The following is an 18,969-nucleotide window of genomic DNA, read 5'->3' on the forward strand; positions in this document are numbered from 1 at the left end:
GGTCTATGAAACGTGAAATGAGGAACAAGGAATCCTTGTTCCTCAAGGAAGGACTATGAATACGGGTGTAAGTAAAGCACAGTTTTTACGTATTGTATGTGCGTGACGTGAGCCAAGGAGACACATGACCACGGTTTTATAGACAGGTCTGGGCACTCCGGCTGTAAAACCGTGCTCGAAAATGAAGCCGATGTTGTGAATTTTCGCCGCTACCGCTAGTGAGGAAAAGGCCTACTTTACTACGCATACACCGGCCTCGGAGATTGCAGCGCTCCGATCTTTGGTGCACAAATTGAGAAACACAGGCTTCAAGACGATCACGCTGCGTTATACGGGAAGGGGCTTGGAGTGCCCAGACCTGTCTACACACCCGTATTCATAATCCTTCCTTGAGGAACAAGAATTCCTTGTACATCATTTCACTTTTCATAGACCTTCCTCAACAGAACAAGGAGCCTCATCGGCCTCCTTCTTTCAAGGTAGGTCTCGAGCATCCTTGAGGAAACCTTCGGCACTGCGATTTGCTGTTTCGTTTCATGTAGTCAACGTTTGCGCTTGCGCTTGGCGTCTATGCACTTATGACCCGTATGACGCAGAGATCATAGCCAGTCTACAGGTTAACCTCTTTGAGGTTATACACTCTCGTCAACCGACGCAACTTGACAATGAGAGCTAAGCGGTTCAAGTTAGATTTAAATATAGCCGAGTGGCGCTTCGATCAGCAGTTTTACCACCATAAGCAATCACGTATCCCTAAATATGTCTTGCTTCTGGAAGGGAGAGCCAAGTTGTGACTATGAAACGAGGACGCCTCTGAGATTCAAGGAAGCCTTCATCAAGGCGTCCTTTATCCTTGAGATAAGGAGAGACTATGAATACGGGTGTAAGACCGTGCTCAGCCCCCTGACACACGCTGTTAAAAGTGGTTCGCAAAATTTCCCTCGATTCTGCCGGCAATTTCCATCACTAGTGGCGCTAGTAGTTGTCGCTTGCTCGCGGTCAGCGAGGGCAGCGAGCGTGTCAGAAATCTACTAGCGCCACGTAGAGGAACTAAAAAATAGGGAAAAAACGCGTACAATTTTTTAGTATGCGAGCAGCGGTGAGTGTCAGGGGACTGACCACGGTTTTATATACAGGTCTGGAAACTCCTATGATGGGAGCCACGATTATTCGTGTCGCTTAACGAGTGCAAATTTTGATTCTAGCGGCACCGCCAGTTGTCGCTGCGGTCTAGTTACCAGGATAACAATAATCTCAATAAATACGATGAGTGAGTGTGAGTGAGCGAATACTCATATACATATATGCGAATACCACGGTCTTGTCTGGACCCCCGGCACCGCCAACGCTGTTGATAAGATCGCAACGAACCTAGTGGCGACTAGTGAACACAAAAATTGCTTCAATAAGCGACAGATCCCCTCCAATGGAGTTTCCAGACCTGTATGTAAGGCCGTGGGGCTGACCGTACTCACGGTGCTCACGATCGAATGTTAATACTGCGTTTCCATCGAACTTCAAATCGGTTGACTGTCATAATGTGAGGACTGAAGTATGAAGAATCCACTAGATTTAAGGAATTCCTTAAATCATGGGAATTCTTAAAAGTCCATTGTTTGCATTGTTTTTAATGAAACGGTTGACATATTGCTTTATCGGCATGCATGTATGTAAATATGAATACAGTGAAATGCATAAATGCCTTAATCTTTCGGCTATCTTGTTTCGGTCTGAAACAAAATACGAGTTCAATTCCACACGAATCATGTGACCACGACTGGCAATGCAGCTGGAGCACGGATGGTTGGCTGGTTAGTAATAACCAGTTAACGCCCTTGGTACAGCTGCAAGCTTTATGATCAAATTAGCCGATGATGGCAGTCGGTGCCTGCGTTGAGCACTTTCATATCTCTGCTACTGATTGTAGTTTTAATTGTCAACGTAACTTGTCGCATTTCCTTCGGTGGTAGGCAACATTTTAACGGTGAGCGGATGTCATGTGATGCGTTACCTTTCGGCTATTCCACAGTTTTAATCAGTTAACTTTTCCTCAGTCAAAGCTACTACTCAAGGGCAGCTTGATTGGGAGTTGAAATTTTCCTGGATTTAATTACGGCTTTGAATATTTATATTCTCTGCCTCGGAATCCAAAAGATTCTGCCTGTATTGATATAAGTAGGCAGTTACGCGTATAGTATCAACTGTGCTGTATACAATACCCTTTGTACATTACAGTATAAAGAGAGAGTAATCGTAAACAATATCTGTAGATATTTGCATTTCCATCATCCAGTACTGCGTATTTTTCAAATCAAATAATTTATTGCAGGACCTATCCACACTTGGGTCATAATATCTTTAATTGTGTGCATAATACAGGAAAAGGTAATGCAAGGACCAATGGACCACGAAAAGAATTGACGCAAAATGGATGAAGAAATAGAAAGCATACGTGCGGCCGCCGCTGCTATTCCAAAGGGTCCGCTAAAGACGGAAGAAATATCTCCAAGTAGCCCAGACAATGAACCGAGCGAGCGAAGTGACGGCACCACGTCTCCTCCACCTAATTGCAGCATTTGCTTGGGCAAGCTCGTCAACAAATCTTTCACCGACAGCTGTTTGCATCAGTTTTGTTTCAGCTGCTTGTTAGAGTGGTCGAAAATAAAAACAGAATGCCCTCTGTGTAAACAAACTTTCAAATCCATCATACATAATGTTAGATCCGAGGGCGACTATGATCAATATCATGTTCCCCGTCAGTTTGTCTCACTGTCTGCGTCACAAATGGCTGCAACAGTGGATGTTCATTTTGATCTGGTCAGCAGTATAAACCTGCCGAGGGAAACACATGGATTTAGTTACCGGTAAGTTAGCTAAACAGAGATTCTTCATTCTTGGTTGTCGGTTACTGGCAATGGCAGCTAATAATTTTGAAATCACAATCAAGCGTTCTGCACAGAAAAAACTTCATGTTCCTACAATATATTTGATATGGACATGATATGCTGCCAAAACAATAAGGCCTGGTTCCCGCTAGAAAACTATTTACATGTAGTTCAAGAATGTATTTATTTGAATGCTAGAAATCGTTTTTATTGACAACCTTCTATTTTAGTACAACAATGACACCTAATCATCGATACCGAAATATCTTAAATCCCGAACAAGTTATGAGGAATGAACAACTACCTGCTGTTACGTCACTAGTTACTAGAGAGGAACGAAGACTGCGACGTACTAATCCTATTGACTATCGGCGCAATGTGTATCGTTTTGGACATTGGGCGACATCTCTACCAGACATATTTGGAAACTTCAGGGAATGCAGTGCTGAATACTATCGGTAAGTTACACTGCTTATGTTTCGCATTTTACTTGTATTATTTAAAATGAATTATTACAGTTTCAATTTTGAATTTCTACTTTTTCCTATCATTTATTTCCATGACTTCAAATCTGAAGATTATTTTAATTATTAAGATACAAAGTCCAAAATACTTAGTTTTAGAATTTTATTAAATTTCAATGTTTACCGGGATACTAAGACATGTGTTGTATTGATCTATTTTACAGGCGAAACCCAAACCAATTGAATCGATTGATTCCTTGGCTGAATCGCGAACTGCAAGTATTGCTTAACAACAATGCTCCACAAATAAGTTACGTGATGCGTGTTATCATGGAATCTATCACACGGCATGACTTGAGAAGTTCCGACTTTCGAGACACAGTTCGTCCCTACTTTGCCATGCACACCGAGCACTTTGTCCATGAGCTACTTAACTACGCGCAGACCAGTTTTGACTTGATTGGTTATGATCAATACGTTACCTATGTTTCAAATCGTGGTTAGTATATTTGATTAAGGTTGCATGTTGCAAAATTGTCCGCCAATTAATGTCACCGGTTCGTACCATTCAAATTCCATCTCTTCTTCCAACAAAATTTATACATTCTATAGTCACATAACTAAAAAGATTTTCAACTGAACAATTTTACTCTCGCATTCTTACCCAATTGATGTAGCTTTTTGTTGGACTTTAAAATCCGCTACATATCTGTAGCTATGGAAAACATCTCTTTGGTCACTGGATTATAGTCTTTCACGTCTTTCGGTGAATATCAAGGTGTGAAATTATTTTGAATAATAATGGCCATTTGGACTTCCGTATCAGAATTTAACTTGGCGAACAGAATAACCGATGAGGTCAAATTGTATACAATTTTCGTCGGAGAATAGTTGTGGAAATACCTGAATTGATTTTGGACATCCTCATATGTCATATGTGTCGCAGGGTTGTCCAATGAATATGTCCCTGTCGTATCATCACCCAGTTCTAGTAGCAGCAGCATATCTACTGATTCAGATGTTCAAGTTGTTGAAGAAACTATCGATGCAAGTCGGATGAATATTGAGATGCTCGGAATAGGTCCGCATACAGTCGAGATGCCTGGTATGTAGTCTCATACTAAGTACATACATAAGTATCTACCCTTGACTAACACAGTCTTTGGGAAACTCAATAATAATACATTTTTTCCTTGCCCATGCTTGCATATATTTTGTGATTTCATGTAATACTTTACTTTAATCTTGCATTTCCTCTCTCTCAAGGTCCAAGTACAGTAGCTGAAGCACTCCGAGAAACTGCACAAACTTCTAATATTGTATTAACAATTTCGTCAAGCTCATCAGGAATATCAGATAATGAATGTGAAGTTGTGGGGTATGTGAAGCCTCGGCATGAAAGAACACCAGAAGTTATCGATCTATTATCATCGGATGCTGACACAGTGAATGTGCCTGATGCTCCCAATTTAGACTATAGGTGAGTCTTGTGTCTCTTACGCCTATTGCTTAGAATTTTATATGAAATTTCCGTTTTCTTAATACATGCTGAATATCTGCCTCGCTGATCATTGATACAATTTTTTAGCGAGCATACTAGACATAACTGTCAAGTTGTGACAAAACAATGTCCACCATTTGAAGATTGTATAGATCGGTCTCCTTTTGATTCGCCGAGTGTATCAACCTTAAGCGAAGTTAACGAGGCTACGACTTCTACGGATAGGAAAAGAAGCTCAACCCAAAATACTCTGGCATCCTTAAAACGATTTTCTGACACAACGACGTCGGAGAGTGATGATATCGATTCTAATCGGGATTATACTCCCTACAGCGGTAACGGATCAAAGAACAAAACAAAGAAGTCAATCATTGCCACAAGTCCTGTGCATGGTCAAAAGTACAAGCGGGGTACGAATATGTTTGTTCGAATAAAGCGTCGTGTTAAAGCATTGATTTCAAGTAGCAGCGAATCTGAAGGCCGGATCATAGATGGAATGTTCAAACCCGTGTCAATATCACCAGAAAGTGACAAGAGAGAATATTCTTCAAGTTGGAATGATTCTAGTCCAGACCGGCACAAAAAACGTCAGGAAACAAAAGGTAAATCCAAATTAATGAAATCGGCAATATCCAATATGATAACAGTTCGTAAAGACTTAGTTAAAAAGGAAGAATGGTGCAGTGAAAATTGTGCAGAAAGCGATGCCTCTCAACGAAGCACCAGTATTCCCAAACATAGATCTTGTAGAAACAAGAAATGTGGATCGAAGAGATATCGTTCGATCAAGGATTCAGATTCCGAGCGAGAAGTAAAGAAGCGTGAAAGTGACGAATATAATTCTTTTGAAGACAATGGGATGTCAAGTAAAAAACTAACAGAAGCTAATTTTAAAGTCGACTACAGCACGACAGATTCTGAGAGGAATGTGTTGAATGGTCGCTCAAGTAGCTATTGCAGCGCACGGTCGAGTAAAGCATATGTTGGTAAGAAAAAATCAAAACACAAGGATAGACGAAAAGAAAAGGCAAGTCGCAAATCCGACAGCAAGACTGTTGCTGCTACTGTCACAGATTCATTCCAGGCCGATGACAATTGCACTCCAAGTGTTTCAACGGCATCTGTAACTTCATCCATTAGAAGTGACACACTTCTTTCATCTAGATATGCCAGTTCTAAAAAACGTTCGAGTTCTAAGGAGAGACGTAGATCCCACAAAAAATACAAGGAATCCAGAAAGTCTCATAAACGATCTAAGAGCGAATCGAAATCAAGGTCCAAGAAAAAGAAACGCCGTATTAGATCATCCTCCAGTTCTGACTCGGAATAAAACATGTATTAACAAATTTGTTCATTAACGTTCAGTTCTCTGTTCGTGCGCAGCAAGATTTAACTCTCACAAATCAAGTCTAGATGAAATATCTTGTTGATAATAATTCCCAACGCTAGCGTGCGCTAGCAAAAATAGGACCTGCATAATTCATAGATATACGTTATGGAAATAATTAATTGAAGGGTGATCATAGAATACACAATTCACGAGAGTAATTGAACGTTTCTTACACCTATGTTCTATTTTTATTAAAGGCCCCCCCCCCACCCTCTTCTTTTTTATGCAGTGAATACGGACAGAAAAAAAAAAAATACAACGATAACACGTTTTCGAATTGAATCATTTTTTTGCTCAGAATTGAATGAAAGAATACCGTGAATCATAAAAAAATGTACGTTAAATTTTCGATACGTCAAAAAAATTTCTCACACTATTTCAAAGTCCTATTTGAAATATATTTGAGCACACTTTTAGTACGTCGGAGCAATTTTTCTAATTAATTTTATTCCTGTTTTTTCGAGCCTTCCCGAATTCATTGTCAGTTTTGGCCTGTTAGTGATCCGTGGCCTTAAAGTTCAGTACTAAACCATGCGTTTAAACTGTCGTAATTTCGTAAACGTACGTTAGTAATATTGAGTATAAGTAATGGCAATATTCAATACTTCTATTTTTCTAAGTGATACAAAAGTGATAAGCTCCCTGCTTTATTAATCAATGACGTGCAGCGACGAGACAGAATTATACAAACAGAAACGCATTCTCTTGAAGGATAAAATCAAAAGCCTTCAAAATTTTGTTTAATTTTATATTTACTTTCATATTGTACATAGGTTTTTTTTTTAAGTCTACACACAATACAACCGCCTTACTTGCATTAATCTGCACAGATTCGGTTAGGAAAAATGAATGCCTTCTGTGTTGAACGCATGCAGAAGGCTGAAACAAATAAAATTGTGATCATACATATTTATTGTCCCCGAAAATTAAAGAGTTGACATCTTTTGTTACCTATTTATACCATGCAAACGGATTCTATGCAATTGGTACTGAACGCTTCAGTTTGATATTTGCAGGAACAATAAAATGCACTGAAAATGCCATATTTACATGGAAATAATATGCATGTCTTTACAAATTTTGCCTATTCCGAAAATTCGTAAGCTCTATAAATTTGACTTCAAATCAATATTCAATATTGGAAATATAGTTGAGCTATTATACGTTTTACCTGTTTAGTATCAATTCCAACAAATATCAATAAAAATGTGTGAACATCACACATCGAGACTCAAATTGCAATCAATTTGACGTAAGGTGCGATCTACCACTCAACGTTGTTCACTTGAATGGTCAGTTCAATGCTTTTGAAATATTAATTGAGAAAGTGGTGGTATTCAGATAAACAGTACATTTCTGAATTGGACATTTATAAAGAGGGTTATGTCTTTCATGGATACGGGATTAGGTCCATACAAATATGGCAATAAATTGCAAGATATTGTTTTTCTTTTTTTATATATAATTTCACCCGAAATATGATAGTTAATTTTTAGTTTACTGACATTGTACTATAATGTTTATTTCAAGTAGCGCCACGTTACTTATAGGTACAAGCATTATTCAAAAAAGGATGTTATGAATAGAAATAAAAACATAAATAAATACGAATTACCTCATGAAGTCGTCGATGTCCATGGACCTTGCTCGTTTCTCTGTGGCTCCTGCTTCGGTCAAAATATCATTGATCTTGGTTTTCAAATCAAAATCATCCGGTACGCTCTGCAAAAATTTTACATTGACAACTCTATTGAGTTTTACAGGTAATGTGTGTCAACTCACAGTATTTTTTAAACTGCAGTGAAGTCTGTAATTTTTTTCTAAGAGAGTCGTAACTGCGGTCTGTTTGAACGCAGCAGCCAATGTCTTATTTTTCCTGACAAATGCTATTCTAGTAAGACCATCCCATTCTTTGTAATTTATTGGAGGAGGAGGATTTCTTGGTTCGATTCGAACTACACTAGATTCAACTTTTGGTGGGGGTCTGAAATTATTTTTGCCAACTTTCATCAGCATATCGACCCTGGCCAATAACTGCGTATTGATACTCAGTCTACAGTACAATTTATCCCCTGGCTTTGCCACTAGCCTTTGCGCAAATTCTCGTTGAAACATGAGAACTGCGCATCTGAAAAATTAAAAATATAAGAATACAGAATACTGACTATCGAAATCATGGCAGACAGTATTAGTTGTCTCTGCCAAAATTCTATTTACGCATGCCAACGTATTTTCAAGTAACAAGATACTTTGAGTATGATTTTGGTTTACCTGAAGAAAGGTCGGTGCAAAAGCAATTTGAACACTAATGGTGAGGATATTTGATAAGGCACATTTGCAACGCATATGTCAAAGAATGGCAGATCCGTCTTGAGGGCATCCCCAACCATAATCTTAAGCTTGGCTTGAAACGGAGTACCTTGGACACGTTTCTGTAATTCAGCGACCATCCTGGGATCTACTTCGCACGCGATAACTTTTTTAACTTTTTCTAACACCTTGACAGTCATGTTTCCGGTACCTGGACCTATTTCAAGGACCACATCGGTCGGTCGCAGAGCAGATTTCTCCAACATTCCTTGTATGATCAATGGATTTTTCAAAATGTGCTGACCAAAGTCCTTGTTAAACACAATGCCTGAAAATAGAGGAAAACATTACTATACTCTTTCGAATTCAAGCAGTTATTGTTTACGATGTTTGAAAGAGTTTTCTACTTTTTACACTTGGTACGCATCAAGTGCAGTTCCCTTATATTTCGTCCATCACGAATGGTTGTATGCTAGAGAAACTGTGCTCCTGTTCGCAATTATTACAGTAAATAGAAAACATTTGGTATATTCCTTGATGGAAATAACCGTACGGTAAGAGTGGAAAGAGCCACACGACGAGATCCGCATAAACCTATAGCTGTGTCGAATACCGATAGCTGTATCGAATACAAACCTTGTTTGGAAACCTCTTGGTGGACGCGAGACTTTTTATCAACGCGGATTTTTGGCATTTTCAACAGTTTACACAACTTGTAGAGGTTATATGGTATATTTCACTATACTAGTGGTCCAAGCACAATACGTTAATACATATTTATACACATGGTTGACTGAAGCGTTGACTGAAGAATATAAAGACAGTTGTCCCTAATGGGCTTTGGTGTGACAACCGAAAATCGTCGTATACTCGCGTCCCCTGAGATGATCCAACGGTAGAGTTGAGAACTTATTGCAGAACATCAGAGAGTTACCGATTTCGACATAATGCCGGCTACATTCACCTTCCGAGTAACACAGTCTTCGCAATGGTAAGCCCAGCCCGGTAAGCCCAAGCCATTAACGTAGCCTGTGTGTACTTACCGACTTGTCGGCGATATAAGAAATTAATAATGAGATTAAATTTCTTCCAAAATTCCTAGCAAAACAGTGATTTAGTTAAAGTATAGGTACCCGAGAGAAGAACGTATACATAGATCATAAATAATAATAGATCAGATGTAATAATGATGCAGAGACCAAAATAGTATACATATATGTACATATATGCGATCCATGTACAATATTAATATATATGTTTAATATATATGTTTATAATATACATTTACTCATTAATATGTATGATCCATTTACGATTAATACGTGATGCATACTATAAATTTTATATTTTCCAACAGACAAACTAGATTATCTACAATAATACGGCTATAATGTGAAAATAGAAGAATTATTCATTCCGAAATCGGATTCTATTCGTCACGCGCTCAATGTATGCGATAACATTAATATTCATAATTATTCCAACGACTTTTGATTTGCTCTCTCGATATTTAATTTTCGTAGGCATAGAATCGAGAGGCTGTTTCAGTTAGTCGCAAGTGAATTATATACGTTGGGTAAAGAAGGAGAATCGTTTTTCAAAAAGTGTTCGTATGGAAAAAAATTCAGAGTAAGTGTAATGCGTCACGGGTGCGCTAATTTTGATCGAGATGAAATGGATGCTCCGTATATGAGACAGTATTTAACGCAGTGTCCTGATTTAAAGACCTAAAAAGGTGATTGTCGGTCATTTTTTTTTAATAGGGAGAGATAGAACGGAGCTTCTTAAAACTTGGAGTGTATTTTAACAGACATTTGAAAGGTACCAGAAAAAATTGTTATTATCCAACTGTCGCAGAACGGCAGCGTTATTAGCTGACCCGTTAACTGAAGAATATATCTTTAGTGAACGACTGACCATCGAAGGGCCTAGCCGCTTGAGTCTACAATCGGCAGAAAAGATAAAGTGCGTATTTCTTGTCTGATTGTGAAATGTAAAAACTGAAATCATTATACATCATATCATATCATCATACGTACATCACACATCATACATCATGCATCACACAGAGTATTAAAGTTTGAAACCAAAGTTTGGATGTTCGGATGTTCAGAAAGTGACGTGACCCAAAATTTTTTTCTTCTCTTGACATCATCGATCTATAGTAATCATCGACGACGGAAATCAGCTGGCCGAATTCCTCAGTCTGGAAACAACCGCGCAGTAGAGAGGACGTATGAGAATCGCGCTCCGAGTACCGGGTTCTCTACCTCCTGGTTCCTGTACTCCAGGTCCGCTACCTGGTGAACCTCGACTTCCAGGACAAGCGCTCGGTAGTTTCTGCGCTCAAGGTCCACTATCTGCAGGAACTCGACTTCCAGGACAAGCGCTCCGTAGTTACTGCGCTCCAGGTCCGGCACCTGGTGAAACTCGACTTCCAGGACAAGCGCTCGGTAGGTTCTCAACTCAAAGTCCACTACCTGCAGGAACTCGACTTCTAAGACAAGCGCTCCGTGGTTCCTGAACTCCAGGTCCGAAACATGGTGAAATTCAAATTTCGGGAAAAGCACTCCGTAGTTTCTGCGCTTAAGGTCCACTACCTGATGAAACTTGACTTCCAGGACAAGCGCTTCGTGGTTTCTGCGGAGTAGGTACGCTACCTGCAGTTTGACGATTTTGGGTAATGCTGGAGTTAATTCTTTGATCCACTATATCGACGTAATTTTGGACGAGAAATCGACTGCGCGCGGTTCAAACACGCTTAGAGCAACGTATCAAGAATTACCTATAACCAAAAAATGACAGATTTCCTTTTTAAAATTTCGCTGCTGCTAGTCGTTTCCTCATATTTTCTCCGCTGTTGGTCCTACGCTCTTCTTGGTGCTTTTCCTGCGTCTCTGAGGGTCTAATTAGCCTAGAAAGGATCATACAAATCGATTCTGAAATTGAAAATATCTTATTAAAAAAATTAAGGCAAACCCCTTTGGATATTCAGTGAAAATTTTGACAATTCTGGATGATGCTGGAATCAACTGCTTGATGCACTATATCGACGTTATTTTAAAAGAGCGGAGCATGCCGATAAAGACAGCGACTATTAGGGCTGAGATACCGTTGAAGGCTGTTAAAAACGGTCCTTAGAGCATATACTGCTAAAGAGTTCGGTCAAATCAAGTCACGGATTGGGTAATTGAGGGGTCGAATAACTGAGGTTCGGATATCGAGGTCCTATACTGTACATCAAAAAATGTAGTACTCCGATCACACCAAACAGTTACTTGTACGACATTTTCTTGTAATCGCAACAATACTTGAACATTATGCGGCAATGATATTCCTTTTACAGTCATCCTCTAATAATTCGATTGAGATAAAATTTCTCTCCGTGAAATAAGGTATTTTTATTATTTTTCAAACAGAGTATTTCTCGTGAATCGTTACTTAATATTCCAGAAACTGTCAACGAAACGTCGCTAATAATATTTAAATTCTGTTTATGTATTTTCAACATTTCGATTGATTTCAAGTCAACTGAAATGTTTTTCCGGAAATCGATGCATTTTCCAAATTAATAATGCTGTTTGAAGATACAATCAGCAGTTTTTCAATCAGTATGCTTATGGAATTTTATTTCCTGTTGCAATTATCCGTGTAAATAAAACATACTTGGAAGGAAAACGAATTCATGCATCATTGGATACAGAATCCAGGGCCATTCGGCGGCTGCGCGGGTATGCCGCGTCTATTCATACGACACGCGTGCTCTTCGAGGCGTTGAGCAGCATAAGTCACAGAAGGGTTTCGTTCGTGGCTCCACAGTCTCTCGGCCGCAGCACTTGCTCTTGGCCATATTCTTGGATGAACGTTCGTACTAGAATAAAAATTATGTACAATCAATCGTGTTTCACGTTCGGAATCTGATCAAGATCCGTATCCGTATCCGTATCGTTATTCGATGGACGGGGCACTAATACTAATTCTTTGCGTTATATTTATTGTGAGTACCTGTCGACAACTTCTCCCCACATGCAGGCTTCGCCTCCCAACACCAACTCTCGCTGTTGAACGGTACTTGGAAATGCAAGAGGATCACAAGCGTAAAATTTGCGCCAATCCCCACCATTCTGAAGATGGTCAAGGTACCAGCATGCTGATAGCAGCACATGAAATCCTGCCTTCGTTACAGCCGCTAGTTTGCTCTTTTGATTTCCCGTCCATACATGGACCACCGTTTCCGGTGAGAGATGAACACCGTTATCGAAAACCTTAAACATTCACAAAGGGTCTGCTGTAGTACGTCAAAGGTGACATCTTCCGTATTCAAATTATATAATTATTTAAAATTAGAGTGATTACAGTAATTGTATCACTGGCGACAACGTATTTAACCCAAGAATGGTACACTTCCGCAACTGATCACTGTGTGGTAACAATGCACCTGGTTGCAAACAGTGTTTGCCACCCCGCGAACTTGGAGCAACTGTGGTTTCGTCTGCACTCAAGATTTCTTCATGAATCCAACACAGAATTGTACGTTGAACGATTCGGAATGTGGGGAAGTAGCATAAAGTCGAATTTTGCTACAATTATTTATAGATAAATCATAGTCGGTAGAGCTTGGTGGCCAAGGGGATGATGGAATTCACGAGCTGGGTATGCCACAACCAGTGTACCGTTCTAGGGTTAAAATGCCAAAAACATCTCAATAGTACAAATTGCAGATTAATATTCAAACCGTTTCGTATACTGCATTACCCTAAAGTGTCATTTGTATCGAACAATTATTTCTATAGTGAATAGTTTTTCACACTTTTAGTGTACCTATAAATCTGAGGTCAATTGTTTTTTGACAATACAACATTCTTGTCTAATATTATTGCAATACACTCAGAATCCCTATAGAGTTGAGTTTACTCTGGTCGGCGTGGTCGCCTTGTTCGAAAAATCCTATAGTTAAATATCAGTGGATACTCGAACATAAATATATTTGTCACTCTGTAACATACCTCCTGCCAAACAATAGAGGTCGTATTGAGATCCCGAGTGATATTCAGAAGATTCTGAATGTACTCTGCCTCTAGTTGTTCATAGCTATCGTTCATGTGATGCTCGTGCATGTACTGACGAATGCGTGGATTACTGGCCCAGCAATCAAACGGCACTTCATCGCCACCAAGGTGAATGTACCGTTCGGGAAAGGTGACGCCGATCTCGGCAAATAATTCACGAATGAATGGATAGAGTTTAGACTCCGTTGGGTCAAGTGGACCCAAGGTGCCATCCGGAGCTCCTGTGCTATCTGAACATTGAAACCCCGCATTTACCTTACATGTATTATTTAAGGAATCGATGTAAATGATACGCATGGCAGTATGCGCTATAGAGATAAACATTTCTTTGTAAAATTTTTAATCGCCAGGAAATTGATACTGCCGTAGGGTTGTTTACTACTTGTGAACAATAATTGGAAAGTTTGATTTGACAGAAACATTTTTGAACACGGAGATTTTACTTCATTTGAAAGAAAAAATGTAAAAATGGAAACTGCATTAAGATACTTATCGAATAATATAACAAGAGTAAAGCAACACCAACCGTTGTAGCATGGTGTGAGTAGGTCAGGGTGAGATTCTCCCCAAGACCTGGTATGACCTGGTGTGTCGAATTCGGGTATGACACGGATACCCCGGTACCTCGCATATTCAATAATCTTCTGTACGTTTTCCCGCGTATATGTTAGCGTGGGATGGAAGGCACCCTTGGCGGAGAGCTCTGGAAATCGGGTACTCTGATACGGGAAACTTTGGTCATCAGTAATATGCCAATGAAATACGTTCATCTTGTTGTATGACATTGCATCCAGGGTTCGCAGTATGTCGGATATTGGAAGATAGTGACGTGAAGTATCCAGAAGGAGACCACGATGTTGTAATAGTGGCTTGTCAATGATGGTCTGACACTTCAATGCAAGCTGTAAGTTAATTATTCGTTGAAAACCTCTACAAGATATTAACCATCAGTCTCGTTCGCCTTCAAACAAGAACGGAATTTTTTTTTGAAAGTCGTGTTACGGATTAAATTATAAGAATGTTAAGAAAAAATAACTCTAATACTAAAAAAAATGCACATAGGTATACATAATACGTTACGTATTATAGCGTTCTATTATTGTTTTTTCTTATTCTTACATTCGGCCCGTCCCCGGAACGTGATAGGAGGTGGGTAAACGTTTCAAGACCTCGAAGAATGCCCCATATACTCTTGGCCATGAGGCTTCCTGCTTCTGTTGTATTGCGTACATCCAAGACATCTGTTTGAGGCAAAATAATTTGTTGGGTCATATTTTTACCGTGTGTTGAGACAGAAATTGACAGATGAAATAAAACGATTACCTACACCGGTAGACGGAGGAGAGGTAGACGTGATATGAAAGTACATGAACCATGATTAATACAAAAGTGAAGTCGAAACACGTTTCAAAAAATCACTTCGTGTCGATTTTGCCAACCTATCAGTATAGGGTCGTCCCTTTTGCCAATAGTCTTCAATTGTAAAAAAAGCAACATCATTTTTAGTGAATAGAAACTCGTATAATTATTTTTACACGAAATGTGTTGTTTTTTTTTCTGAATCTATCTATCGACTATGTAACGTCTATCGTTAAGTGTTCAGAATTTCCAAATTAAAGAAGTTCTTTGCCAATCTTTTTTTTTTTAGTTCTTGGCAATACTGTGATAGTGTTGTTAGATACGCTGCAAAAGCGAAACAAGATATCGAGGGGTCTAATAACAGAGTTATCACAGTACAATTCCTCGAAATTTAATTCGGATACATGCAGGGCATTGAAAAATATTTACACGCCTAATCATCCCGTCTTGTGGTTGATGGAAATATTTTCGTTCGTTCATGAATAGCATCACCACATTCAAATTCAGTCCGATACACGATCATAATCGGGCCAGAAAAATACATAATATAAGATATTTATATTGAAAATATCTATGCATAGAAAAATAGAATAAATTATAATTGATCCGATTATTGCTAGATGAACCTAATTCGGTTTGCGAATTCTCAAGAATATGCAAATTGAAGTACATTCGTATATCTATGTATAAATTATCACGGTTGTCAGCACAAGCAGAAGTTCGGGTGCTTTTCATCTAATGACATAACTCAACAAAAAGAATATGACTGGTGTCGTTGATCACACACATAACCAATGGTACCATTTTGTGTAGTAGCGTGTTGGTCTGTTTCACCTTTGTAGAAAGCACCATTGCAAGTATACCTTATGATCAAAAAGTTTTCACCGCATTGTCAGAAGTCAGGCTGAAATTATACGCCGTCAGAAGAAAAATCGTCTTACAGGATTCGTTCATGTTCAGATGAGGCATATCCTCGCACGGGTTTATTAGACGGACGTTCAAGGAGGCAAGGTTTCCGGCAAAAGAAGAGTACTGCCTTGCGTGTGCCCGTGGTGCCGATCGGAGTTCCCTGGAAGCCACACTAGCTTCCAAAGTTACGATGGCTGTGTAACGTTGAATCGCGTCTTCGAGAATATCACAAGTCTCTCCAGTTATCTACAAGAGACCAGTGAGCAAGTAAATAAAATTAATTGTTACGGCTTACGATTAGAAGGAGCTTCGAAATCCGGTACAATTACACTGAATCTCTGCCAAAACATACGATGACATTTAGTACTGTGAGTTGAAGTTTAATTATGACGCGGATCGTGTACACCAGCTATAAAGTACGTTGGTGCATGTGTAGTTAAAACTCCGAGGTATCTGATGAATCGATGCGATTGCGGAAAAAAAGCATATCGGATCTCTCTGCCCTGAGATTGTGCTGCGTCTCCTCAAGGAAAACGACCCAATATAATATAATTTTTTCGATGATGTAGGGTATTTCTTAAGTTACCAACTCACCAGGATCTGGAATACCGATGGCCGAAGAATGAGGAATCCGTCGTGTTTTATGGTTTGATAAGGTTGAGGCCATGGCTCACCTCGAGTAGCGGTCACCAATGGTCCGGGATTAACACGATATGGGTTTGAAATTACCACCGACGTGGATGCGCACAAGATTCCCAGTAATGTCCAAAACATCATTATTTATCTTTAGGGTTATTTTCCAGATGACCTCTAAACCAACCGATCAGTACACATGTATTGAGCTCCAAGCGTTAATGCATCCGAAGCAAGGAATGCTAACACGAAGAACTTTCTACGTAAATGAAACAATAAGGCTCGTTAATTTGTCCTTCGATCGAATATGCTGGAAAAAAAAAACACTGTAGGATAAATAGAAATGATATGAAGATATTAATATACATACAAAAGAAAGAAAACACTCTGTTCGAAAATTACACGTTGGTCCTAACAATAAGTGTAAAATTGGTTACGTATTCCAAGAATAAAATATAATGCTAAATCAATTCTTGGTATCCAGAGTCCTGGAACGTCGTATGTCATCGCATAGGTCAGTATAAACAGAAACCTCCAATTTTGACAAATATACGCGTTACTTACTGCATGATACTTCATAGTATTTCTTCAACTCTGTAACCTATCGTAAAACAAGTAAAACTGATCAATTTGAGTATGATTGGTTCGTCACGTATGGCTGTGCATTTAATGCGCGAATTACATGAATAATTGTAGTCGTAATTCTATGTCTCTCACACACGACGAATGTTATACCTAGCACCAATCATTTGCGTTATGGAGTAGCAGTGATAGTGACAGACAGTGCTTGTGGTTTGGCCATATTTATATGACTGCCCAACACTTATACGACAAAACCTAATGAATTCCAAAACTTCAGACGTATCAATGGTACATTACTTACCTATAGATTTTAATTACGGCCAAGCTATCTAATACCGTTCAGTGTTCTTATTCCAGTTCAATTACAGTCTGGTTTTAAATTAATTTGTTGGTTGTAACAATTAGAAGGTACTGATTACATTTGGTCATTTACTTGAATAACAAGTTTTGTAAACGATTGAATTAAAATATTTGACTTACTCGACCGACGAGTGTTACGTACAAAATACATTACGAGATTATCGGACCTTTTGTCGGGCCAAGCAGCGGCGACTGACTGGCCACGTCACAAACGACTCGGCAACTTGAATATTTTATAGCGTATGAACGGCTATAGTGCACGGCGCCCAACAAGCATCGGGGTTATATTTAATGCCACTGACTTATCTTTAGTGCTACACGATTGTCAACTTTCGAAGTTATTTTCCACATATATAATAGGTGATTGGTAGGCTGATCATTTCCCTGCCTTCTGCGACGATTTCAATGAATAATCAGATAAAACTATGTAGTTGAAAGTGTATAATATAATTTTGGAAGTGAAAGTGTATGTTTCCATATTTTTTATCAATTATCACAAGGAGGGGTCACGTCCTCGAACTTACATGGTTGATCCATCGATGTGTAGTAATTCAAAAACAAACGTTTTCATACAATTTCAGATCTCGAACTGAAGGCCGTAAACCTTAGAAGAACTTGTTCGAGTATCACTTCAGAAATCAATCAGAGCCCTCATACATTTGTGCTCGTACAACAACGCCATAATAATAGCTTCATTGAATAATGTAAGCAAATTCCGTACCTCACAAAAACACTTCAGAATGTGCCAAAATAAAGTACACTTTACAATTTAATAATTTTACATTGTGCAGCCACACGATGGGTTTTGTGATGGTCAATGGTATTAAATGCGTAATTGCCCTGTCATGTACGACAAAAGTTGGAATACGATGTATATCGTTGTCCTGCATCACATTTATACTCTGCAATTTGAGCTTACACTTGACCTAGTAATCTCACATGGGTATATTATAGGTATAAGACACAGTAGCGCGGATAGATGTAGTTTTATTAAATGTATCGTCAAAATATTATGTCACCAACATATAAGTATACTGACAGTCGCAAGACGTGATTCGAGATGCGAATACATGCTATGCCATAACGTGAAACTGCCAGACATTCCAGCTTTCTATCTGACGCGAACCAGTCCCAACTGGTACATAGTACATGAATTTATAATGAATGATAATATTGACGACAGGATGCTCTTGTGCACAATATTTTCTCAGAGATGATAAGTCAGGCACACCCTCGTTGTTTTACTTAGGAAGGAGTACTGATATCATGATAACGTATGTTAAAAGCACGACAATGAAAGACAATCGGTTCAGTAAAGTGGCGAAATGATGCCACGCGTTGAAACTCTCTGGATTAATTCGAGACGATGTAGCACTCGATTGGATCAACCCAACATTGTCGTCTGTAGTTCCCAGTGTCGTAGAGTTTTTTGGGTCCAAAGTTGCGAGCAGAATGAACTGGCCAGCCTTTCTTTCCAATATAAAGGAAGTTATCGATGTAAGCCAAA

General features: G+C 39.0%; 3 protein-coding genes across 8 annotated transcripts; 1 reads left to right on the top strand and 2 right to left on the bottom strand.

Moving 5' to 3' along the window:
• Positions 1–1,819: 1,819 nt before the first annotated feature.
• Positions 1,820–6,437, top strand: LOC124299548 (E3 ubiquitin-protein ligase Topors-like). Of its 2 annotated transcripts, none has more exons than XM_046752812.1 (7): positions 1,820–1,984; positions 2,380–2,864; positions 3,116–3,343; positions 3,574–3,848; positions 4,296–4,454; positions 4,616–4,829; positions 4,938–6,437. In XM_046752812.1, the coding sequence occupies exons 2-7, from the start codon at positions 2,428–2,430 to the stop codon at positions 6,178–6,180; spliced, it is 2,556 nt and encodes an 851-aa protein (XP_046608768.1). In that variant the 5' UTR covers positions 1,820–1,984; positions 2,380–2,427; the 3' UTR covers positions 6,181–6,437. The 2 variants fall into 2 exon arrangements, with proteins under 2 accessions (XP_046608768.1, XP_046608773.1); XM_046752817.1 differs by lacking the exon at positions 1,820–1,984 and adding an exon at positions 2,075–2,175.
• A 537-nt stretch (positions 6,438–6,974) lies between these two features.
• Positions 6,975–9,493, bottom strand: LOC124299562 (probable dimethyladenosine transferase). Its single transcript, XM_046752827.1, has 5 exons — positions 9,187–9,493; positions 8,512–8,878; positions 8,023–8,368; positions 7,856–7,962; positions 6,975–7,119 (listed from the first exon to the last, which is right to left on the bottom strand). The coding sequence occupies exons 1-5, from the start codon at positions 9,242–9,244 to the stop codon at positions 7,077–7,079; spliced, it is 921 nt and encodes a 306-aa protein (XP_046608783.1). The 5' UTR covers positions 9,245–9,493; the 3' UTR covers positions 6,975–7,076.
• Positions 9,494–12,150: 2,657 nt separating this feature from the next.
• Positions 12,151–17,672, bottom strand: LOC124310486 (beta-hexosaminidase subunit alpha-like). Of its 5 annotated transcripts, none has more exons than XM_046774523.1 (8): positions 17,583–17,672; positions 16,482–16,830; positions 15,920–16,133; positions 14,739–14,860; positions 14,146–14,521; positions 13,557–13,849; positions 12,556–12,815; positions 12,151–12,421 (listed from the first exon to the last, which is right to left on the bottom strand). In XM_046774523.1, the coding sequence occupies exons 2-8, from the start codon at positions 16,662–16,664 to the stop codon at positions 12,241–12,243; spliced, it is 1,629 nt and encodes a 542-aa protein (XP_046630479.1). In that variant the 5' UTR covers positions 16,665–16,830; positions 17,583–17,672; the 3' UTR covers positions 12,151–12,240. The 5 variants fall into 5 exon arrangements, with proteins under 5 accessions (XP_046630479.1, XP_046630469.1, XP_046630463.1 ...); XM_046774513.1 differs by having other exon boundaries at positions 16,482–16,697; positions 17,404–17,670; XM_046774507.1 differs by having other exon boundaries at positions 16,482–16,779; positions 17,404–17,670.
• Positions 17,673–18,969: the final 1,297 nt, after the last annotated feature.

This window comes from Neodiprion virginianus, chromosome 1 (assembly GCF_021901495.1).
Source record: "Neodiprion virginianus isolate iyNeoVirg1 chromosome 1, iyNeoVirg1.1, whole genome shotgun sequence".
NCBI classification, from domain to species: domain Eukaryota; kingdom Metazoa; phylum Arthropoda; class Insecta; order Hymenoptera; family Diprionidae; genus Neodiprion; species Neodiprion virginianus.

Excerpts from the sequence above, each read along its gene's own strand:
- LOC124299548 (XM_046752812.1), top strand. The coding sequence starts at position 2,428 with ATGGATGAAGAAATAGAAAGCATACGTGCGGCCGCCGCTGCTATTCCA. Across the intron at positions 4,455-4,615 it reads GCATACAGTCGAGATGCCTG|GTCCAAGTACAGTAGCTGAA; the intron begins GTATGTAGTCTC and ends CTCTCTCTCAAG. Across the intron at positions 4,830-4,937 it reads GCTCCCAATTTAGACTATAG|CGAGCATACTAGACATAACT; the intron begins GTGAGTCTTGTG and ends ACAATTTTTTAG.
- LOC124299562 (XM_046752827.1), bottom strand. The coding sequence starts at position 9,244 with ATGCCAAAAATCCGCGTTGATAAAAAGTCTCGCGTCCACCAAGAGGTT. Across the intron at positions 8,879-9,186 it reads CCAAGAGGTTTCCAAACAAG|GCATTGTGTTTAACAAGGAC; the intron begins GTTTGTATTCGA and ends CTCTATTTTCAG. Across the intron at positions 7,120-7,855 it reads GACATCGACGACTTCATGAG|CCTTCTGCATGCGTTCAACA; the intron begins GTAATTCGTATT and ends TATTTGTTTCAG.
- LOC124310486 (XM_046774523.1), bottom strand. The coding sequence starts at position 16,664 with ATGATGTTTTGGACATTACTGGGAATCTTGTGCGCATCCACGTCGGTG. Across the intron at positions 13,850-14,145 it reads ACTCACACCATGCTACAACG|ATAGCACAGGAGCTCCGGAT; the intron begins GTTGGTGTTGCT and ends TTCAATGTTCAG. Across the intron at positions 12,422-12,555 it reads TGGGGAGAAGTTGTCGACAG|TACGAACGTTCATCCAAGAA; the intron begins GTACTCACAATA and ends TTTTTATTCTAG.